Source organism: Panulirus ornatus, chromosome 42 (genome assembly GCF_036320965.1).
Source record: "Panulirus ornatus isolate Po-2019 chromosome 42, ASM3632096v1, whole genome shotgun sequence".
In the NCBI taxonomy this organism is placed as follows: domain Eukaryota; kingdom Metazoa; phylum Arthropoda; class Malacostraca; order Decapoda; family Palinuridae; genus Panulirus; species Panulirus ornatus.
Window position 1 is genome coordinate 19,146,500 of NC_092265.1, and position 20,399 is coordinate 19,166,898.

General features: G+C 40.6%; 1 protein-coding gene across 5 annotated transcripts in view; it reads right to left on the bottom strand.

Annotated features, from left to right (window-relative positions):
- The window catches only part of Yod1 (Yod1 deubiquitinase), a 168,512-nt gene extending 148,896 nt beyond the window's left edge, over positions 1–19,616 (bottom strand). For 2 of the 5 annotated variants that reach the window (XM_071686668.1, XM_071686674.1), the window contains exons 1-2: positions 19,460–19,587; positions 2,288–2,541 (exon numbers count right to left, since the gene is read on the bottom strand). In XM_071686668.1, coding sequence (XP_071542769.1) covers positions 2,288–2,314 — 27 coding nt within the window. In that variant the 5' untranslated portion in view covers positions 2,315–2,541; positions 19,460–19,587. Of the gene's footprint in view, positions 1–2,287; positions 2,542–19,032; positions 19,409–19,459 lie in introns of those variants that run through there. The other 3 variants (XM_071686669.1, XM_071686672.1, XM_071686671.1) reach the window with 3 other exon arrangements.
- Positions 19,617–20,399: the final 783 nt, after the last annotated feature.

Genomic DNA, 20,399 nt, shown 5'->3' on the forward strand with positions numbered 1-20,399 from the left:
AGAGGGTGTGTTGAAAGGGTTTGAAGATACAGAGAGAATGAGCAAGGAAAGGTTAACAAACAGAATATATGTGTCAGAAGTGGAGGAGTCAAGGAGAAGAGGGAGACCAAATTAGAGGTAAAGGGATGGAGTGGGAAATATTTTGAGTGACTGGAGCCTGAACATGCAAGAGAGTGAAAGGTGTGCATGGGATAGAGTGAAGTGAAACAATGCAGTATACATGGGTTGATGTGCCGCAAGTGAAGCAGCTGGGGTAAATCATGGAAAGGTCTGTGTCCTGGTTGTGCATATGGAACTGTGGTTTTAGTGCCTTACAAATGACAGTTAGAAAATGGATTGGAGCGAATGTGGTGTTTCTTCATCTGTTCGTGGTGCTACCTCACTAATGCAGGAAATGGTGATGAATGATGAAAAAAGAGATAATATACATAAATATGTTAAAATCACACTTGGAAAAAAACATAAGGTGTGTAATCATGCCCAGAAAAAAAATGTATTGTTTACTTAAAGGGAAAAAAAAAAACATCCATGCCACCAACCCAGGTCCTCCACATCCATTCAACAACATCCTAGACTAACACAGAAGAAATTACATACACTATGTTTTGGGGCATTTTCTTAATGTAAAATCTAAACATTCTGTATGAAATTTTTTAGAGGGTAGTTTCCAACAGATGTGCTGTTCATATAAATATCTAAATAAAAGTGAACTTACCCAAACGAAGCCACAGTGCACTTAAATGAAAGGGTTATAGCTTAAGTGAATGCTCTGCAATTTAGAGATATAAGTGCCATGAAGCTTCATAAATTGAGAGAATTCAGTAATGAGATGACCAATCATTCATTTATGTGAAAGCAGAACTGCACTCATGAAAATGCTAAAAGAAACTAACTGCTGTGTAAGCATTTACTGATATAAAGAAAGTGAAAAGGCTTCAGTTACCCAGGCTTAAAAACAATGAGTAAAAGGAAAAGCATGTTAGGTCAGGCTGGATTGAATCAAGTATTCTAAACGCTTCAGTCAGGACACATCACTATCATATAGATACATTTTGGTTTTGTTTCAGTAAAATCACCTTCTTCAGGTACATCTGTCTAATTCCCTGGTTCCAAAAGAAAGGCATTAGTCTGTCATTACAGGATGTTCACTGATGTCACTCTCTTCTCTTTCATACTTGCTATTTCCATCGTGAATGTGGAAGCATCCAGAACAGATGTCCGAACTAGGAGGAACTCCGTTTGGCTCCTTCTTCTTAGAACTGTCACTGTGTTATCGTGATATTTAAATGTTCTCTTTACTTTTCATACAACAAATGAAAAATCCGAGATAGAAAAATGAGTTGCAACCCACTGACAGATTTATGTGGGTTCAGTGCCAGTTATCAGCCCCATTCCTAACTGAAAATATGTTAGTTTCTTTGCAATTTGATTATAAAAACAATCTGATTAGAAACTGAGGTACAGTACATGGTTCCTTGGGAAAGAAAGATACTCTATTTCTATTCTAAGTGGATGAGGCAAGGCTAAAACAGTAAAACACTTTCTCCTTACCCTCCACTCCCTCTCAAAACAATACCCAGCAATATAAGGATTGGAGGTAAACAATGCATTTGTAAGGTAAACCTGCATGGAATCTAACACGACAGAAAGAGAAAATCCTGATGTAAAATCTTACTACACTATCCTGACCACTGCTACACTGTGATATAATCTTAGAGTCTGGAATGAGAAAAAGGAAATAATAGATATTCTTTTTCCTTATGTTCATTCAGGAGATACCTGAACATGAAAATTTGTTTAACCACATTCAGAAGATATTGTAGTCAATGCATTAACAGTGATTGATGGCCACATATTCTAGTATTTAACAAAACTATTTGCAAGAAAGTTTCCCCAAGTCAGTGCTGCATCTTTTAGCTTTAAGCTTATCCTAGTTAGTGTATTTTCTAGTAGTTCAAAAAAGGTCTTCATTATCTACACTGCCAAACTTATTCAAAATTTTGAAAACTTGAATTAGGTCACTGCAAAGTCTACACTTCTGAAGAGAAAAGGAAACAAATCTGCTAAGCTTCATGTCAGATGTCACAGAACTGTAATAAGTTAGCCCATCTCTGTATTGTTCCAGATTTTCTCATCTCTCTTGTAGACTGGGGACTAGAATTAAACTGAAAATTCATGGTGTGATCTTACTTGAGCATTATTTCTTGTGTTTTGCAGTCAATGCTATTAGCTATGAAACTTGCTGTTAGATACTGTTTAGTGTACTTCAGACTGTTACTAATATCACCTTCAAGACTCTTCTCTTGATTTTCATAAGTTAGTAGACTTTCAAATATTTGACAGCTGTATTCAGTGTTCTTGTTTGCCAATTTTTGTTTGCCTTCAGACCCTCTGCCATCGGCTACTAGGGCCTTCACTCCAGCTCCTCTTGCTGAGCACCATTTCTGATGAGGATGCTTCTCCTGCTACTGCTGCCTTCTCCCCTCACAAGTTTCAGATGTCTGACCCACCTGGCAAGCTGAACATCAGCCTGCATCACACCTTCACCAGGTTGGAGAGATGGAAATGCTTGCAATGTTATGTGTGCTATTGACAGAAAAGGAAAGACACTTATTTATATGATAAGTATAAAAAACATATTAGGAAGTAAAATAATAGTAGACTCAACAATGCTGACTACTTGGTAAAATAATCACTCCTTTTTTGAAATCTCTAGTTTATTGTCAATATCAATCTTTTTTTTTTCACTCTTGACAGCCAATTCCCATGTTAGCAATGTAGCATAGTAGACTGATGAAGAAAAGCCACATTTACTCGCATCCAATTTCTAGATATGTGTAATGCACCAAAATTACTGCTCTCTATCAACAACCAGGCCCCACATACATTCCCATGGTTTATCCCAGAAGCTTCCTATGCCATGGTTCAGTCCACCAACAGCATATTGAGCCCCATGTACCACATTGTTCCAATTCACTCAATCCCATGCATGCCTTTCTACCTCCAGCATGTTCAGCCCCGACCATTCAAACTCTTTTTCACTCCATCCTTCCCCCTCCAAAAATTTGGTTCTTTCATTCTCCTTGTTCCCTCCTCTTCTGACACATATATCCTCTTTGTCAACCTTTCCTCACTCATTCTTACCACATGTCCAAAAAACTTCAGCACACCCTCTTCAGCACTCTCAACCAAACTCTTTTTATTACAGCACATTTCTCTTAACCTTTTATTACTTACCCAATCCTCCCAGATAACATTCTCTCTTTCTACACATTCTTCAGCACTCCCAAAACCTTTGACCCCCCCTTACCCTATGACTCACTTCCATTTCCATGCTTCCATTTGCTACCATGTCAGTCCCAGGTACCTAAAACACTACTTTCTCAAATTTTTCTCCATTCTAACTCACACCCCAACTAACCTGTCCCTCAACTCTGTTTCACCTAATAACCTTCCTTTTATTCACATTCACTATCATCTTTCTTCTTTCACAAGCTCTTCCAAACTTAGTCTCCAACTTCTGCAGTTTCTTACTTAAATCTGCTACCAGTGCTGTATCAACAGCAAACAATGTGACTCACTTCCCAAGCCCTTTCATTTTCCCACTGCATGCTCACCCTTCTCTCCAAGACTCTCATATCTACCTCCCTCATCACCCCATCTATGAATAAACTGAAACACCATAGTGACAGCACACATCCCTTCTGCAGACCAGCCTTCACTTCCCACTTCCTCTCTTCCTACTAGTACATTTGCCTAAAAACCATGATACAATTTCTAACTGCTCCTAGCAGCTTTCCTCCTAAACTGTATATTCTTATGACCTTCCACAAGGCCTATCAATCAACCCTGTCATATGCCATCACCAAATCCAAAAATGCCACACAGAAATCCATCTGTTTCTAAAGGTATTCCTCAAACACATTCTTTAAAGCAAACACCTAATTCACAAATTCTCTAACAATTCTGAAACACAGTGCTCCTCCCTAGTCTGATGCTCTGTACATGCCTTCACCCTCTCAATCAATACCTTCCCATACCTGTTTTCATTCCCCCGTTCGCCCCCCTTCATTGATGTTCCCATTTGTTCTCATCTCTCACACATTATTTACTTCCTTCCAACACATCACCAATGTTCCCATATGTTCTTTTGTCTTTCACACATCATTTACCTCCTTCCAAAAAATTTTTTTATTCTATTCTCCCTAAAGTTTATGGATAGTTGCTTACCCCAACTCTCATTTGCCCTCTTTTTCAACCCCTGCACTTTCCTCTTGACCTCCTGTTGCTTTCTCTTAAACATCTCCAAATCATTTGCACTCTATCCCTGTAAGTACTGCTCAAATACCTCTCTATTCTCTTTCACCAGCAACTTTACTTCTCCACCTTACCACTCACTACCTTTTCATATGCCACAAGCATCTCTTGCATGCCAACAAAATGCTTCTCTGAATACCTCCCATGTTAGCTGAGATAGCACGGGCACCTGAGGCCCTAATCAAGGCCATCTCATCAACGTTACATCCATATATATATATATATATATATATATATATATATATATATATATATATATATATATATATATATATATATATATATATATATATCCAAGCCTGAGCCAGGTACCCATTTTATCAACAAGTGGTGGATAATCAGTTTCATTTACTCTCACCTTTTGCCATTTTACACTTAATCCCTTCAGGTATTTCTTCACACAAGTTACTCTCACCAGTGTCTTCTCACCATCATTGAGTCCTCTTTTCTGATAGCCTCTAATATCTTCACCCTCACCTCCACAGGATAGTACTCAGACATCCTACCAGCATACTTGTGCACATCCCTCTTTCTATACCAAGTATTCCCAATCACTAGTCTTTTTTCAGTACAAAACTCCACAAGCTGTTCACCACTTCCATTCATAACAATGAATACCCCATACCCCCCAGTCATACCCTTAACTGCCACATTACTCACTTTCACATTTAAATTCACCCATTCTTAATACCCACTCTCTTACATCAAACTGCAGACCCACTCACATAGCTGCTACCCAAACACTTGCCTCTCATGATCTTTCTTCTCATGGTGAGCTTCATAAACACTGATAATCACCCATCTCTTGCCAACTACTTTCAGTTTTATCCACATCAATCTAGAATTTACTTTCTTACACTCTATCACACACTACTACAACTCCTGCTTCATGAGTAATGTTACTCCTTCCTTAGCTCTTGTCCTTTCAACAAACCCTGGCTTTATTCCTTAGACATTCACCCTTTACCCTTGAGTTTTGTTTCACTTATAGCCAGAACATCCGTGTTTCTTTCCTCATACTATTTATCTCTCATCTCTTCTGATCTTGGTTACATTTAAACACACTGAGAGACCCCAGCCTGAGCTTTCCAGGAGGATGAGCACTTCCTACTTGGCTCTTTCGTCTGTTCCTTCTTTTAGAAATTGAAATACTCATTCTAAATTTCCACTGTATTCTTAGATTTATCAGTTTTTCCAATATTTGTAACTTTGCAAACATCAAATGTCAAACAAATATCAGTTCTGACAAATGAAAAAACTGCAATGCAACAAGTTCACTGGGGTCATGGAAGACTCATATTTATTGCCATCTTGAAAATGAAAACAATTAGCACTTACCTAACTCACAATCAGGATGGCTCCATCCATAGATAGGAGTGCCAGCCCTAGGATATCCAAATATAACCCAAATGCAAAATGATGCAGGACAAATCAGTCGGTAAAATAAGGCATGACCTATTGGCGGACCATTTATAAAAATAACCACTATGCTAAAAATGAGTTAATTCATATGAGGAGGATTTGCCTTTCCTAGGTTTGGGATCTTTCTTCTTCTCTTAAGCATTCCTTGTTCCACAATAAAGGATGATTTGATGAGGATGTGCCTTTCCTGGGTTTGGGATTTTTCTTCTCTTATGCATTCCTTTTTCCACAATAAAGGATGATTTATGACTGAATTTTTCATCTTCACTCATTTACCTTACCTCTCAATATCAAGTAACATATTAGTGATAAGCTCATGAAGGAAAGTAAAAATGAAGGTTAATAATAAAAACATAAATAAGCCCTTCTGAAGTACAATTATACACTAAAAATAAGTGAACAAGACTAAATGTGCAACACAAAATGGTACACATGCTCTATTAAAAGTTGAACTCCCAGTAATAGATAATCATATGCCAATATCTTAGTTGTTAGTGGTTACCAGCATCTGCAATTGGTGTCAAGAGGACACCAACAGGTTATCACATGGATTTAGTGGTACCATGTATTTTTTGCATGCACACATCCCTATAAAGTTTAGTTACTTTCTGACTGAATCTTACATCATTATCTGTTGCATTTTCTAATATAAATAGATGGAAAATACAACACTTTTTAAAGGATTGGATCATTCAGTAGGATTTGGAATCTGTCTCTTGGGGGAAATAAGGGAAACTGATTTCTTGTCAGTGATGAATACTGATTTTTATCTTTTCCCATAATTTTAATATTAATATATTTACAAATTAATTGATAGGCATGTACAATAGGGACTTTTGGATGTAAATGTGATGAGAGGGATAGCTTGTGGGATATCTGATCAATACCTTACAGAAGAAAGAGGTGAAAAGGTGGAAGTAAATGAAGCAAGGGGAGTGAGTGAGGAATGGGAGGTAATTAGGGAAGTGGTGCTGCCATGTATGAGAGATGTATGTGGCATACAAGAGGTGGGAGGTGGGGAGATTAGAAGTGGCAGGGAGTGGTGGGATGAAGCAGAGCTACTAATGAAAGAGAAAAGAGAGGCATTTGGGCAGAACTTACGGGGAAGGAGTGGAAATGATTGAGGTATGTATCTACTACTTAATAGGAAAAAAGAGTTGTTTGGGCAGTAATTACAGGGAAGGCATGGAAATGATTGGGGATGTATCTACCATTGAAAGAGAAAAAAGAGGCATTCAGGCAGTAACTACAGGGAAGGAGTGGAAATGACTGGGGGATGTATCCAAAAGAGAAAAGAGAGGTGTTTGGGCAGTATTTACAGGGAAGGAGTGGAAATGACTGGGGATGTATAAGAGAAAGTGGCAGAAGGTCAAGAGGAATGTGCAGAGGTTTTAAACTGTGGGTAAATGATAACTGAGGTGAGTGAGAATCAGTAAACTTTAGGGAGTTCATATGTTTTGGAAGGAAGTTAAAAACATGCAAAAAAAAAGTACAAATAGGAACATCATTGAAAGGGGTAAAAGGGGAAATAGTAACAGGAAATGATGAAGTGAGGAGATGGAGTGAATATTCTAAAGTCCTATGAATGTGTTTGATGACAGGGTGGCAGAAGTACGGTGTTTGGGTCGAGGTGGTATGAGAAGTGGGAAGAGAGAAAAGGGGGTGACAGCCTTACGTGAGATGAAATGTGGCAGGGCAGCTGGAGTGGATGGTATTGCAGTGGAATTAATTAAGAAACGGAGAGAGTGTGTAGTTGATTGGTTAGCCAGGATTTTCAATGTATGTATGGATTATGGTGAGGTGCCTGAGGATTGGCAGAGTGCATGTTTAGTGCCAATGTATAAAGGCAAGGGGGATAAAGAGTGTTCAAATGATAAAGATATAAGTTAGTTGAGTGTACCTGGTAAGCTGTATGGGAGGGTAGTGATTGAGATCTTGACAGTATATATGTACAGAGCATCAGATTGGGAAGAAACAGTATGGTTTCAGAAATGGAAGAGAATGTGTAGATTGGGTGTTTGCTTCAAAGAATGTGAGAAATAATTAGAGAAATGGATTGATTTGTATGTGGCAATTACAAATCTGGAGAAAGCATATGATGAGGATGATGTAAATGCTTTGTGGAAGGTCATAACATACAGTGTGAATGAAAAACTCCTAGAAGCAGTGAGAAGTTTTCATCAAGGGTGTAAGCATCTGTATGAGTAGGAAGAGAGGAGAATGTCGAGAGAAGGGAGGTATGTGGCAGTGGTGGGTGACATCACCACAATTGCTTAATTTGTTTATGGAATGGGTGGCGAGGGCTATGAATGTGAGTCTTACAAAGAGAGTCAATTATGCAGTCTGTAGGGGACAATACGGCCTGTGAAAAGAGAGACTTGTTTAAAAATGCAAATTATGGAAATTAGGGGGGTTTCATCATCAATATGACAGTACTGAATATTACACCAATGAAAAACTACAGTGTACACATGCAAAGCAATATCAAGTACTATATTTCTGATATTAATTCATTCATTTATTCTATATATTCATTTCATTTTCTATTATACTTTGTCGATGTCTCTCGCGTTAGTGAGGTACCACAAGGAAACAGATGAAAGAATGGCCCAATCCACCCACATGCACATGTCTATACAAACACGTCCACACATGCACATATACATACCTATACATTTCAACGTATACATATTTATTTATTCTATTTATTTTGCTCTCTCGCTATCTCCCGCGTCAGCGAGGTAGCGCAAGGAAACAGACGAAAGAATGGCCCAACTCACCCACATACACATGTATATACATACACATCCACACACGCAAATATACATACCTATACATCTCAACGTATACATATACATACACACACAGAAAGCGGAAGTGGATCATAGGGTGGGGGAGGGGGCGAAAATTTTGGGAGCCTTGAAAAATGTGTGGAAGTCGAGAACATTATCCCGGAAAGCAAAAATGGGTATGTTTGAAGGAATAGTGGTTCCAACAATGTTGTATGGTTGCGAGGCGTGGGCTATGGATAGAGTTGTGCGCAGGAGGATGGATGTGCTGGAAATGAGATGTTTGAGGACAATGTGTGGTGTGAGGTGGTTTGATCGAGTAAGTAACGTAAGGGTAAGAGGGATGTGTGGAAATAAAAAGAGCGTGGTTGAGAGAGCAGAAGAGGGTGTTTTGAAGTGGTTTGGGCACATGGAGAGAATGAGTGAGGAAAGATTGACCAAGAGGATATATGTGTCGGAGGTGGAGGGAACGAGGAGAAGAGGGAGACCAAATTGGAGGTGGAAAGATGGAGTGAAAAGGATTTTGTGTGATCGGGGCCTGAACATGCAGGAGGGTGAAAGGAGGGCAAGGAATAGAGTGAATTGGAGCGATGTGGTATACAGGGGTTGACGTGCTGTCAGTGGATTGAATCAAGGCATGTGAAGCGTCTGGGGTAAACCATGGAAAGCTGTGTAGGTATGTATATTGCGTGTGTGGACGTGTGTATGTACATGTGTATGGGGGGGGTTGGGCCATTTCTTTCGTCTGTTTCCTTGCGCTACCTCGCAAACGCGGGAGACAGCGACAAAGTATAAAAAAAAAAAAAAAAAAAAACACATGTTTATAATTCATACTGTCTGCTTCTATTCATTCCCACCGCCATATCACCACACACGAAATAACAACCCCCTCCCCCCTCATGTGTGCGAGGTAGCGCTATGAAAACACAACAAAGGCCCCATTCGTTCACACTCAGTCTCTAGCTGTCATGTAATAATGCACCGAAACCACAGCTCCCTTTCCACATCCAGGCCCCACAGAACTTTCCATGGTTTACCCCAGACACTTCACATGCCCTGGTTCAATCCACTGAGAGCACGTCAACCCCGGTATACCACATCGTTCCAATTCACTCTATTCCTTACACATCTTTCACCCTCCTGCATCTTCAGGCCCCAATCACTCAAAATCTTTTTCACTCCATCTTTCCACCTCCAATATGGTCTCCCACTTCTCATTCCCTACACCTCTGGCACATATATCCTCTTTGTCAACCTTTCCTCACTCATTCTCTCCATGTGACCAAACCATTTCAAAACAACCTCTTCTGCTCTCTCAACCACCCTTTTTTATTACCACACATCTCTCTTACCCCATTATTCCTTATCCGATCAAACCACCTCACACCACACACTGTCCTCAAACATCTCATTTCCAGCACATCCACCCTCCTCTGCACAACTATATCCATAGCCCACGCCTCGCAACCATACAACATTGTTGGAACCACTATTCCTTCAAACATACCCATTTTTGCTTTCCAAGATAATGTTCTCGACTTCCACACATTCTTCAACGCACCCAGAATTTTCGCCCCCTTCCCCACCCTAAGATTCACTTCCGCTTCCATGGTTCCATCCGCTGACAAATCCAGTCCCAGATATCTAAAACACTTCACTTCCTCCAGTTTTTCTCCATTCAAACTTACCTCCCAATTGACTTGACCCTCAACTCTACTATACCTAATAACCTTGCTCTTATTCACATTTACTCTCAGCTTTCTTCTTTCACACACTTTACCAAACTCAGTCACCAGCTTCTGCAGTTTCTCACACGAATCAGCCATCAGTGCTGTATCATCAGCGAACAACAACTGACTCACTTCCCAAGCTCTCTCATCTACAACAAACTGCAGACTTGCCCCTCTTTCCAAAATTCTTGCATTCACCTCCCTAACAACCCCATCCGTAAACAAATTAAACAACCATGGAGACATCACACACCCCTGCCGCAAACCTACATTCACTGAGAACCAATCACTTTCCTCTCTTCCTACACATAAACATGCCTTACATCCTCGATAAAAACTTTTCACTGCTTCTAACAACTTGCCCCCCCCACCCCCCCACACCAAATATTCTTAATACCTTCCACAGAGCATCTCTATCAGCTCTATCATATGCCTTCTCCAGATCTATAAATGTTACATACAAATCCATTTGCTTTTCTATGTATTTTTCACATACATTCTTCAAAGCAAACACCTGATCCACACATCCTCTACTACTTCTGAAACCACACTGCTCTTCCCCAATCTGATCCTCTGCACATGCCTTCACCATCTCAATCAATACCCTCCCATATAATTTACCAGGAATACTCAACAAACTTATACCTCTGTAATTTGAGCACTCACTTTTATCCCCTTTGCCTTTGTACAATGGCAGTATGCAAGCATTCCGCCAATCCTCAGGCACCTCACCATGAATCATACATACATTAAATAACCTTGCCAACCAGTCAACAATACAGCCACCCCCTTTTTTAATAAATTCCATTGCAATACCATCCAAACCTGCTGCCTTGCTGGCTTTCATCTTCTGCAAAGCTTTTACTGCCTCTTCTCTGTTTACCAAATCATTTTCCCTAACCCTCTCACTTTGCACAACACGTCAACCAAAACACCCTATATCTGCCACTTTCTCATCAAACACATTCAACAAACCTTCAAAATACTCATTCCATCTCCTCTCACATCACCACTACTTGTTATCACCTCCCCATTAGCCCCTTCACTGAAGTTTCCATTTGTTCCCTTGTCTTACGCACTTTATTTACCTCCTTCCAAAATTTCTTTTTATTCTCCCTAAAATTTAATGATACTCTCTCACCCCAACTCTCATTTGCCCTCTTTTTCACCTCTTGCACCTTTCTCTTGACCTCCTGCCTCTTTCTTTTATACATCTCCCAGTCATTTGCATTATTTCCCTTCAAAAATCGTCCAAATGCCTCTCTCTTCTCTTTCACTAATAACCTTATTTCTTCATCCCACTACTCACTACCCTTTCTAATCTACCCACCTCCCATGCTTCTCATGCCACATGCATCTTTTGCGCAAGCCATCACTGCTTCCCTAAATACATCCCATTCCTCCCCCATTCCCCTTATGTCCTTTGTTCTCACCTTTTTCCATTCTGTACTCAGTCTCTCCTGGTATTTCCTCACACAAGTCTCCTTCCCAAGCTCACTTACTCTCACCACTCTCTTCACCCTAATATTGTCTCCTCTTTTCTGAAAACCTCTACAAATCTTCACCTTTGCCTCCACAAGATAATGATCAGACATCCCTCCAGTTCCACTTCTCAGCACATTAACATCCAAAAGTCTCTCTTTCGCACGCCTGTCAATTAACACACAATCCAATAACACTCTCTGGCCATCTCTCCTACTTACATATGTATACTTATGTATATCTCGCTTTTTAAACCAGGTATTCCCAATCATCAGTCCTTTTTCAGCACATAAATCTACAAGCTCTTCACCATTTCCATTTACAACACTGAACACCCCATGTACACCAATTATTCCCTCAACTGCCACATTAATCACCTTTGCATTCAAATCACCCATCACTATAACCCGGTCTCGTGCATCAAAACTACTAACACACTCACTCAACTGCTCCCAAAACACTTGCCTCTCATGATCTTTCTTCTCATGCTCAGGTGCATATGCACCAATAGTCACCCATCTCTCTCAACCACTTTCAGTTTTACCCATATCAATCTAGAGTTTACTTTCCTACACTCTATCACATACTCCCACCACATCTGTTTCAGGAGTAGTGCTACTCCTTTCCTTGCTCTTGTCCTCTCACAAACCCCTGACTTTACTCCCAAGACTTGCCCACACCACTCTTCCCCTTTACCCTTGAGCTTCATTTCACTCAGAGCCAAAACATCCAGGTTCCTTTCATCAAACATAATACCTATCTCTCCTTTTTTCTCATCTTGGTTACATCCACACACATTTAGACATCCCAATCTGAGCCTTTGAAGAGGATGAGCACTCCCTGTGTGACTCCTTCTTCTGTTTCCCCTTTTAGAAAGTTAAAATACAAGGAGGGGAGGGTTTCCAGCCCCCCGCTCCCGTCCCCTTTAGTCGCCTTCTACGACACATGAGGAATGCGTAAGAAGTATTCTTTCTCCCCTATCCCTATCCCCAGCGTTGGTGGCTGATTCATGTGAGAAACTGCAGAAGCTAGTGACTGAGTTTGGTAAAGTGTGTGAAAGAAGAAAGTTAAGAGTAAATGTGAATAAGAGCAAGGTTATTAGGTACAGTAGGGTTGAGGGACAAGTCAATTGGGAGATAAGTTTGAATAGAGAAAAACTGGATGAAGTAAAGTGTTTTAGATATCTGGGAGTGGATCTGGCAGTGGATGGAACCATGGAAGCGGAAGTGAATCATAGGGTGGGGGAGGGGGCGAAAATCCTTGGAGCCTTGAAGAATGTGTGGAAGTCGAGAACATTATCTCAGAAAGCAAAAATGTTTATGTTTGAAGGAATAGTGGTTCCAACAATGTTGTATGGTTGCGATGCGTGGGCTATGGATAGAGTTGTGCGCAGGAGGGTGGATGTGCTGGAAATGAGATGTTTGAGGACAATGTGTGGTGTGAGGTGGTTTGATCGAGTAAGTAATGTAAGGGCAAGAGAGATGTGTGGAAATAAAAAGAGCGTGGTTGAGAGAGTAGAAGAGGGTGTTTTGAAATGGTTTGGGCACATGGAGAGAATGACTGAGGAAAGATTGACCAAGAGGATATATGTGTCAGAGGTGGAGGGAATGAGGAGAAGTGGGAGACCAAATTGGAGGTGGAAAGATGGAGTGAAAAAGATTTTGAGTGATCAGGGCCTGAACATGCAGGAGGGTGAAAGGCGTGCAAGGAATAGAGTGAATTGGATCGATGTGGTATACTGGGATTGACGTGCTGTCAGTGGATTGAATCAGGGCATGTGAAGCGTCTGGGGTAAACCATGGAAAGCTGTGTAGGTATGTATATTTGCGTGTGTGGACGTGTATGTATATACATGTGTATGGGGGTGGGTTGGGCCATTTCTTTCGTCTGTTTCCTTGCGCTACCTCGCAAACGCGGGAGACAGCGGAAAAAAAAACAAAAAAAAACAGGGGTTAGTGACAGGACAAGAGCAAGGGAAGAAGTAGCACTACTGAAACAGGAGTTGTGGGAGTATGTGATAGAGTGTAAGAAAGTAAATTCTAGACTCATATGGGTAAAACTGAAAGTTGATGGAGAGAGATGGGTGATTATTGGTGCATATGCACCTGGGTATGAGAAGAAAGATCATGAGAGGCAAGTGTTTTGGGAGCAGCTGAATGAGTGTGTTAGTGGTTTTGATGCACGAGACCGGGTTATAGTGATGGGTGATTTGAATGCAAAGGTGAGTAATGTGGCAGTTGAGGGAATAATTGGTATACATGGGGTGTTCAGTGCTGTAAATGGAAATGGTGAAGAGCTTGTAGATTTATGTGCCGAAAAAGGACTGGTGATTGGGAATACCTGGCTTAAGGCTTAAAAAGCGAGATATACATAAGTATATGTATGTAAGTAGCAGAGATGGCCAGAGAGTGTTATTGGATTACGTGTTAATTGATAGGCGCGCGAAAGAGAGAATTTTGGATGTTAATGTGCTGAGAGGTGCAACTGGAGGGATGTCTGATCTTGTGGAGGCGAAGGTGAAGATTTGTAGGGGTTTTCAGAAAAGAAGAGAGAATGTTGGCGTGAAGAGAGTGGTGAGAGTAAGTGAGCTTGGGAAGGAGACTTGTGTGAGGACGTACCAGGAGAGACTGAGCACAGAATGGAAAAAGGTGAGAACAAAGGAGGTAAGGGGAGTGGGGATGGAATGGGATGTATTTAGGGAAGCAGTGATGGCTCGCGCAAAAGATGCGTGTGGCATGAGAAGCGTGGGAGGTGGGTTGATTAGAAAGGGTAGTGGGTGGTAGGATGAAGAAGTAAGATTATTAGTGAAAGAGAAGAGAGAGGCATTTGGACAATTTTTGCAGGGAAAAAATGCAATTGAGTGGGAGATGTATAAAAGAAAGAGGCAGGAGGTCAAGAGAAAGGTGCAAGAGGTGAAAAGGAGGGCAAATGAAAGTTGGGGTGAGAGCGTATCAAAGGGAGAATAAAAGGATGTTTTGGAAGGAGGTAAATAAAGTGCGTAAGACGAGGGAGCAAATGGGAACTTCAGTGAAGGGGCTAATGGGGAGGTGATAACAAGTAGTGGTGATGTGAGAAGGAGATGGAGTGAGTATTTTGAAGGTTTGTTGAATGTGTTTGATGATAGAGAGGCAGATATAGGGTGTTTTGGTCGAGGTGGTGTGCAAAGTGAGAGGGTTAGGGAAAATGATTTGGTAAACAGAGAAGAGGTAGTAAAAGCTTTGCGGAAGATGAAAGCCAGCAAGGCAGCAGGTTTGGATGGCATTGCAATGGAATTTATTAAAAAAGGGGGTGACTGTATTGTTGACTGGTTGGTAAGGTTATTTAATGTATGTATGATTCATGGTGAGGTGCCTGAGGATTGGCGGAATGCTTGCATAGTGCCATTGTACAAAGGCAAAGGGGATAAGAGTGAGTGCTCAAATTACAAAGGTATAAGTTTGTTGAGTATTCCTGATAAATTATATGGGAGGGTATTGATTGAGAGGTTGAAGGCATGTACAGAGGATCAGATTGGGGAAGAGCAGTGTGGTTTCAGAAGTGGCAGAGGATGTGTGGATCAGGTGTTTGCTTTGAAGAATGTATGTGAGAAATACTTAGAAAAAGCAAATGGATTTGTATGTAGCATTTATGGATCTGGAGAAGGCATATGATAGAGTTGATAGAGATGCTCTGTGGAAGGTATTAAGAATATATGGTGTGGTGGGCAAGTTGTTAGAAGCAGTGAAAAGTTTTTATCAAGGATGTAAGGCATGTGTACGTGTAGGAAGAGAGGAAAGTGATTGGTTCTCAGTGAATGTAGGTTTGCGGCAAGGGTGTGTGATGTCTCCATGGTTGTTTAATTTGTTTATGGATGGGGTTGTTAGGGAGGTGAATGCAAGAGTTTTGGATAGAGGGGCAAGTATGCAGTCTGTTGTGGATGAGAGAGCTTGGGAAGTGAGTCAGTTGTTGTTCCCTGATGATACAGCGCTGGTGGCTCATTCATGTGAGAAACGGCAGAAGCTGGTGACTGAGTTTGGTAAAGTGTGTGAAAGAAGAAAGTTAAGAGTAAATGTGAATAAGAGCAAAGTTATTAGGTACAGTAGGGTTGAGGGTCAAGTCAATCGGGAGGTAAGTTTGAATGGAGAAAAACTGGAGGAAGTAAAGTGTTTTAGATACCTGGGAGTGGGTCTGGCAGCAGATGGAACCATGGAAGCGGAAGTGAATCATAGGGTGGGGGAGGGGGCGAAAATTCTGGGAGCCTTGAAGAATGTTTGGAAGTCGAGAACATTATCTCGGAAAGCAAAAATGGGTATGTTTGAAGGAATAGTGGTTCCACAATGTTGTAAGGTTGCGAGGCGGTGCCTATGGATGGAGTTGTGTGCAGAAGGGTGAATGTGCTGGAAATGAGATGTTTGAGGACAATATGTGGTGTGAGGTGGTTTGATCGAGTAAGTAATGTAAGGGTAAGAGAGACTTGTGGAAATATAAAGAGTGTGGTTGAGAGAGCAGAAGAGGGTGTTTTGAAATGGTTGGTCACATGGAGAGAATGAGTGAGGAAAGATTGACCAAGAGGATATATGTGTCAGAGGTGGAGGGAATGAGGAGAAGTGGGAGACCAAATTGGAGATGGAAAGATGGAGTGAAAAAGATTTTGAGTGATCGGGGCCTGAACATGCAGGAGGGTGAAAGGCGTGCAAGGAATAGAGTGAATTGGAATGATGTGGTATACCGGGGTCGGCATGCTGTCAATGGATTGAACCAGGGCATGTGAAGCGTCTGGGGTATACCATGGAAAGTTCTGTGGGGACTGGATGTGGAAAGGGAGCTGTGGTTTCGGTGCATTATTACGTGACAGCTAGAGACTGAGTGTGAACGAATGGGGCTTTTGTGGTCTTTTCCTAGCGCTACCTCGCACACATGAGGGGGGAGGGGGTTGTTAGTCCATGTGTGGCGAGGTGGCGATGGGAATAAATAAAGGCAGACTGCATGAATTATGTACAAGTGTATATATGTATATGTCTGTGTGTGTATATATATGTGTACATTGAGAGGTATAGGTATGTATATTTGCGTGTGTGGACGTGTATGTATATACATGTGTATGTATATATATATATATATTATTATTATTATTATACTTTGTCGCTGTCTCCCGCGTTTGCGAGGTAGCACAAGGAAACAGACGAAAGAAATGGCCCAACCCCCCCCCCATACACATGTATATACATACGTCCACACACGCAAATATACATACCTACACAGCTTTCCATGGTTTACCCCAGACGCTTCACATGCCTTGCTTCAATCCACTGACAGCACGTCAACCCCGGTATACCACATCGCTCCAATTCACTCTATTCCTTGCCCTCCTTTCACCCTCCTGCATGTTCAGGCCCCGATCACACAAAATCTTTTTCACTCCATCTTTCCACCTCCAATTTGGTCTCCCTCTTCTCCTTGTTCCCTCCACCTCCGACACATATATCCTCTTGGTCAATCTTTCCTCACTCATCCTCTCCATGTGCCCAAACCACTTCAAAACACCCTCTTCTGCTCTCTCAACCACGCTCTTTTTATTTCCACACATCTCTCTTACCCTTACGTTACTCACTCGATCAAACCACCTCACACCACACATTGTCCTCAAACATCTCATTTCCAGCACATCCATCCTCCTGCGCACAACTCTATCCATAGCCCACGCCTCGCAACCATACAACATTGTTGGAACCACTATTCCTTCAAACATACCCATTTTTGCTTTCCGAGGTAATGTTCTCGACTTCCACACATTCTTCAAGGCCCCCAGGATTTTCGCCCCCTCCCCCACCCTATGATCCACTTCCGCTTCCATGGTTCCATCCGCTGCCAGATCCACTCCCAGATATCTAAAACACTTCACTTCCTCCAGTTTTTCTCCATTCAAACTCACCTCCCAATTGACTTGACCCTCAACCCTACTGTACCTAATAACCTTGCTCTTATTCCCATTTACTCTTAACTTTCTTCTTTCATACTTTTTATGAAACTCAGTCACCAGCTTCTGCAGTTTCTCACATGAATCAGCCACCAGCGCTGACAATCATTCTTGTCACAACAGTGCTTCATTCAGTTTGTATATCCTCATAAAAAACAGAAAAACACTATAGAATCCAAGAAAGCACTTAGTGAAAGTTTTTCAGTTGTCTACAGGGTGGTCACTTTTTCAATGTCCTTGCATGTGGAGGAGATTTATTTCTACTAGGTTACAACAAAAGTGTTATAAATAAACTAACTACTTTCAACCATTATTTTGGTGTTTGTGCCTCACAATTTCCCTTTACATCAAAGCTCTGTCCACTTTGCATACTCAATATCAAATCTACACATTGTAAGGAATCCAATGGTACCAATTTCATTCATTTCTGTTATCTAGAAATGACATGCCCATCTTGTAAAATACAGCCTCACTTTCATCAAAACCTATCACTTAGAGCTCGCACGCATTTTTTCTGATAAACTGCTATAAGTGATGGTAAAAGTCTTGAACAAAAATGTAACTTTTATAGGTTTAATATCTTAGTTTTTCTCTGATGAAATCTTTGTTGCAACAATATGTAATGATATAAGAGTTAGGGAATTTTGCTTCACCATCCTTTAAAATAATCTTCTGATATCAATTCATCAATGAGGAATACAAAAAATGTGGGGTTCAATAATGTCATAAAAAGTGAAAATCAGGCAATATGCATATCTAAGTTTTAAAAAATGGATATGTCAAAAAGTTCTCAATATCACTTCATATTCTTCATCAAAACATCACCACTCAACTCATCTCCGAAATGCTCTCGCATTTGGTTGGCAATGTAAGCAGTGCATTCAGATGTCTGAGGAAATATAAGAATCTGACCCTGTGATTGAGAAATCTCATAAGCATAAAGCCCAATTTCAAAGTAGACATCAAAACATTAAGCAGAATTCAAATGCTATGAGGCATGGTGGCATTCACTGGAATGCATAACAAAGGATAAGTATTTCTACATTCTACAGGGCAATTTTCCTTTGCAGTTACAGCATTATTCCATTTGTATATCAACATACGAAATGAATAAAGAACCACAGATTCCAAACAAATGCTTAGCGAAGGTTTCTGGTCAGCTGTGTGCAGGACAGTGCCTTTTCTAACGTCCTGTTATGTTTACTATTTGTCAAGATTTCAAGTTGTGTTACGAATGCATCATTTCAACTGTCCAAAATTGATTAAGACTTTCTCTCTTCTTTAAAAACATAATCGACTTTAATCTAAAACATTAAAATCCTACATCTTATATTACCTCTACACATTGGACAGATGCATATCTGGAAATATCGTTGAACTCTATGTTCTTGTACAGAGGCGTTCGTAAACTTGATAACTACAATATAATACCCAAAAGAATGCACGAGTCCATTTCTAAGTGTTTATTCCAAATTACAGGTATTTCTGTGGTCTCCCTAAACTCATTCACTGACGGGGACTGATGCCCATATCAAGGTCGAGCCTTTTGGGGTCAAATATAGCAATGTCATCCGATGAAATTATAAATTGTAGCAGAGGTAAAAGTCCGTCCAGTGAGCTTTTTTTTTGGGTGCTAGGCTAACTCTAGTGAACCTCCAGGAAGCTACCAATATCCTATAAAGATTCCACGAAGCACTTCTAGTTCATAAGGACCAAGAAAATGACTGAATCTCAAGTTAGAAACATATTCTGCTATAGCCTACCTCACACCTTAGAACACTGGTCACCCGACTGTCAACATTGCGTTCGATTTGTTTTGGGGAACAAATTAAAAAAAATCCAAAGTCATCATCTTTTCAAGTAATTCTGATATATAATTACAGGAAAAAATGGTATCGAATAGAAAATTTGATTGAAATATACAAAATGTTAAGACAAACAATCAAGGGTATCAGTAGTCTGCGAAATTCGAGAAATTATGTCTCGAATCAAATGCGGGTCCCATGAAAAGGTCAATTCTTTCAAAATTCAACATGCCCGTGTTCCTACTGTCTTTTTCATGGAATAACACTTGAAAAAAAAAAGTTGTTACGCATATCACTTTAAGAGAGAGAATATCAAAAAGGCCCCAGTTCTAGATGCTTATCTGTGAAACTGCACATTCTTAAACATACAAGTCATGTCTCGTCTTACGGTACCTCTTCCTACAACATTTCTACCAGCGTAGTCTTGATATATTTCTACCCCCTGTTTTTCCTCCATTTCATTCCTTTTACCCGATATGTTCCTCGACTGTGGGTAACACAGTCGTTAAGTTCCAGCAACAGCTGCAATTGCGCTGCGCCTCGAGAGTCGAGATACTGGGGGCAAGCAAAGCTCAATAAACCTGTATCGCTACGAGGTATAGTCAAGTTAATTCATTTATCAGGTATTAAGACAGACAACAAAGACCTTGAGAAAACTTGGATAACACAAATAAATGCAGGTAGCAGAAGTCTATGATAATCATTTAATGACTTGGACTATCTTTTACCAGAATTGACTTTGTGATGTTTACGTGACTATAACAATGGCACTAGCAGCCTTAGTTTTCAAAATGTGAAATTATGTTGCAAATTTAGAATGGAGATATGGGGAACTCCTCTCGTTTTTCTAAATGCCATAAGTGTAAATATAGTATATTATTAAAGAAGTCTCTTTTAT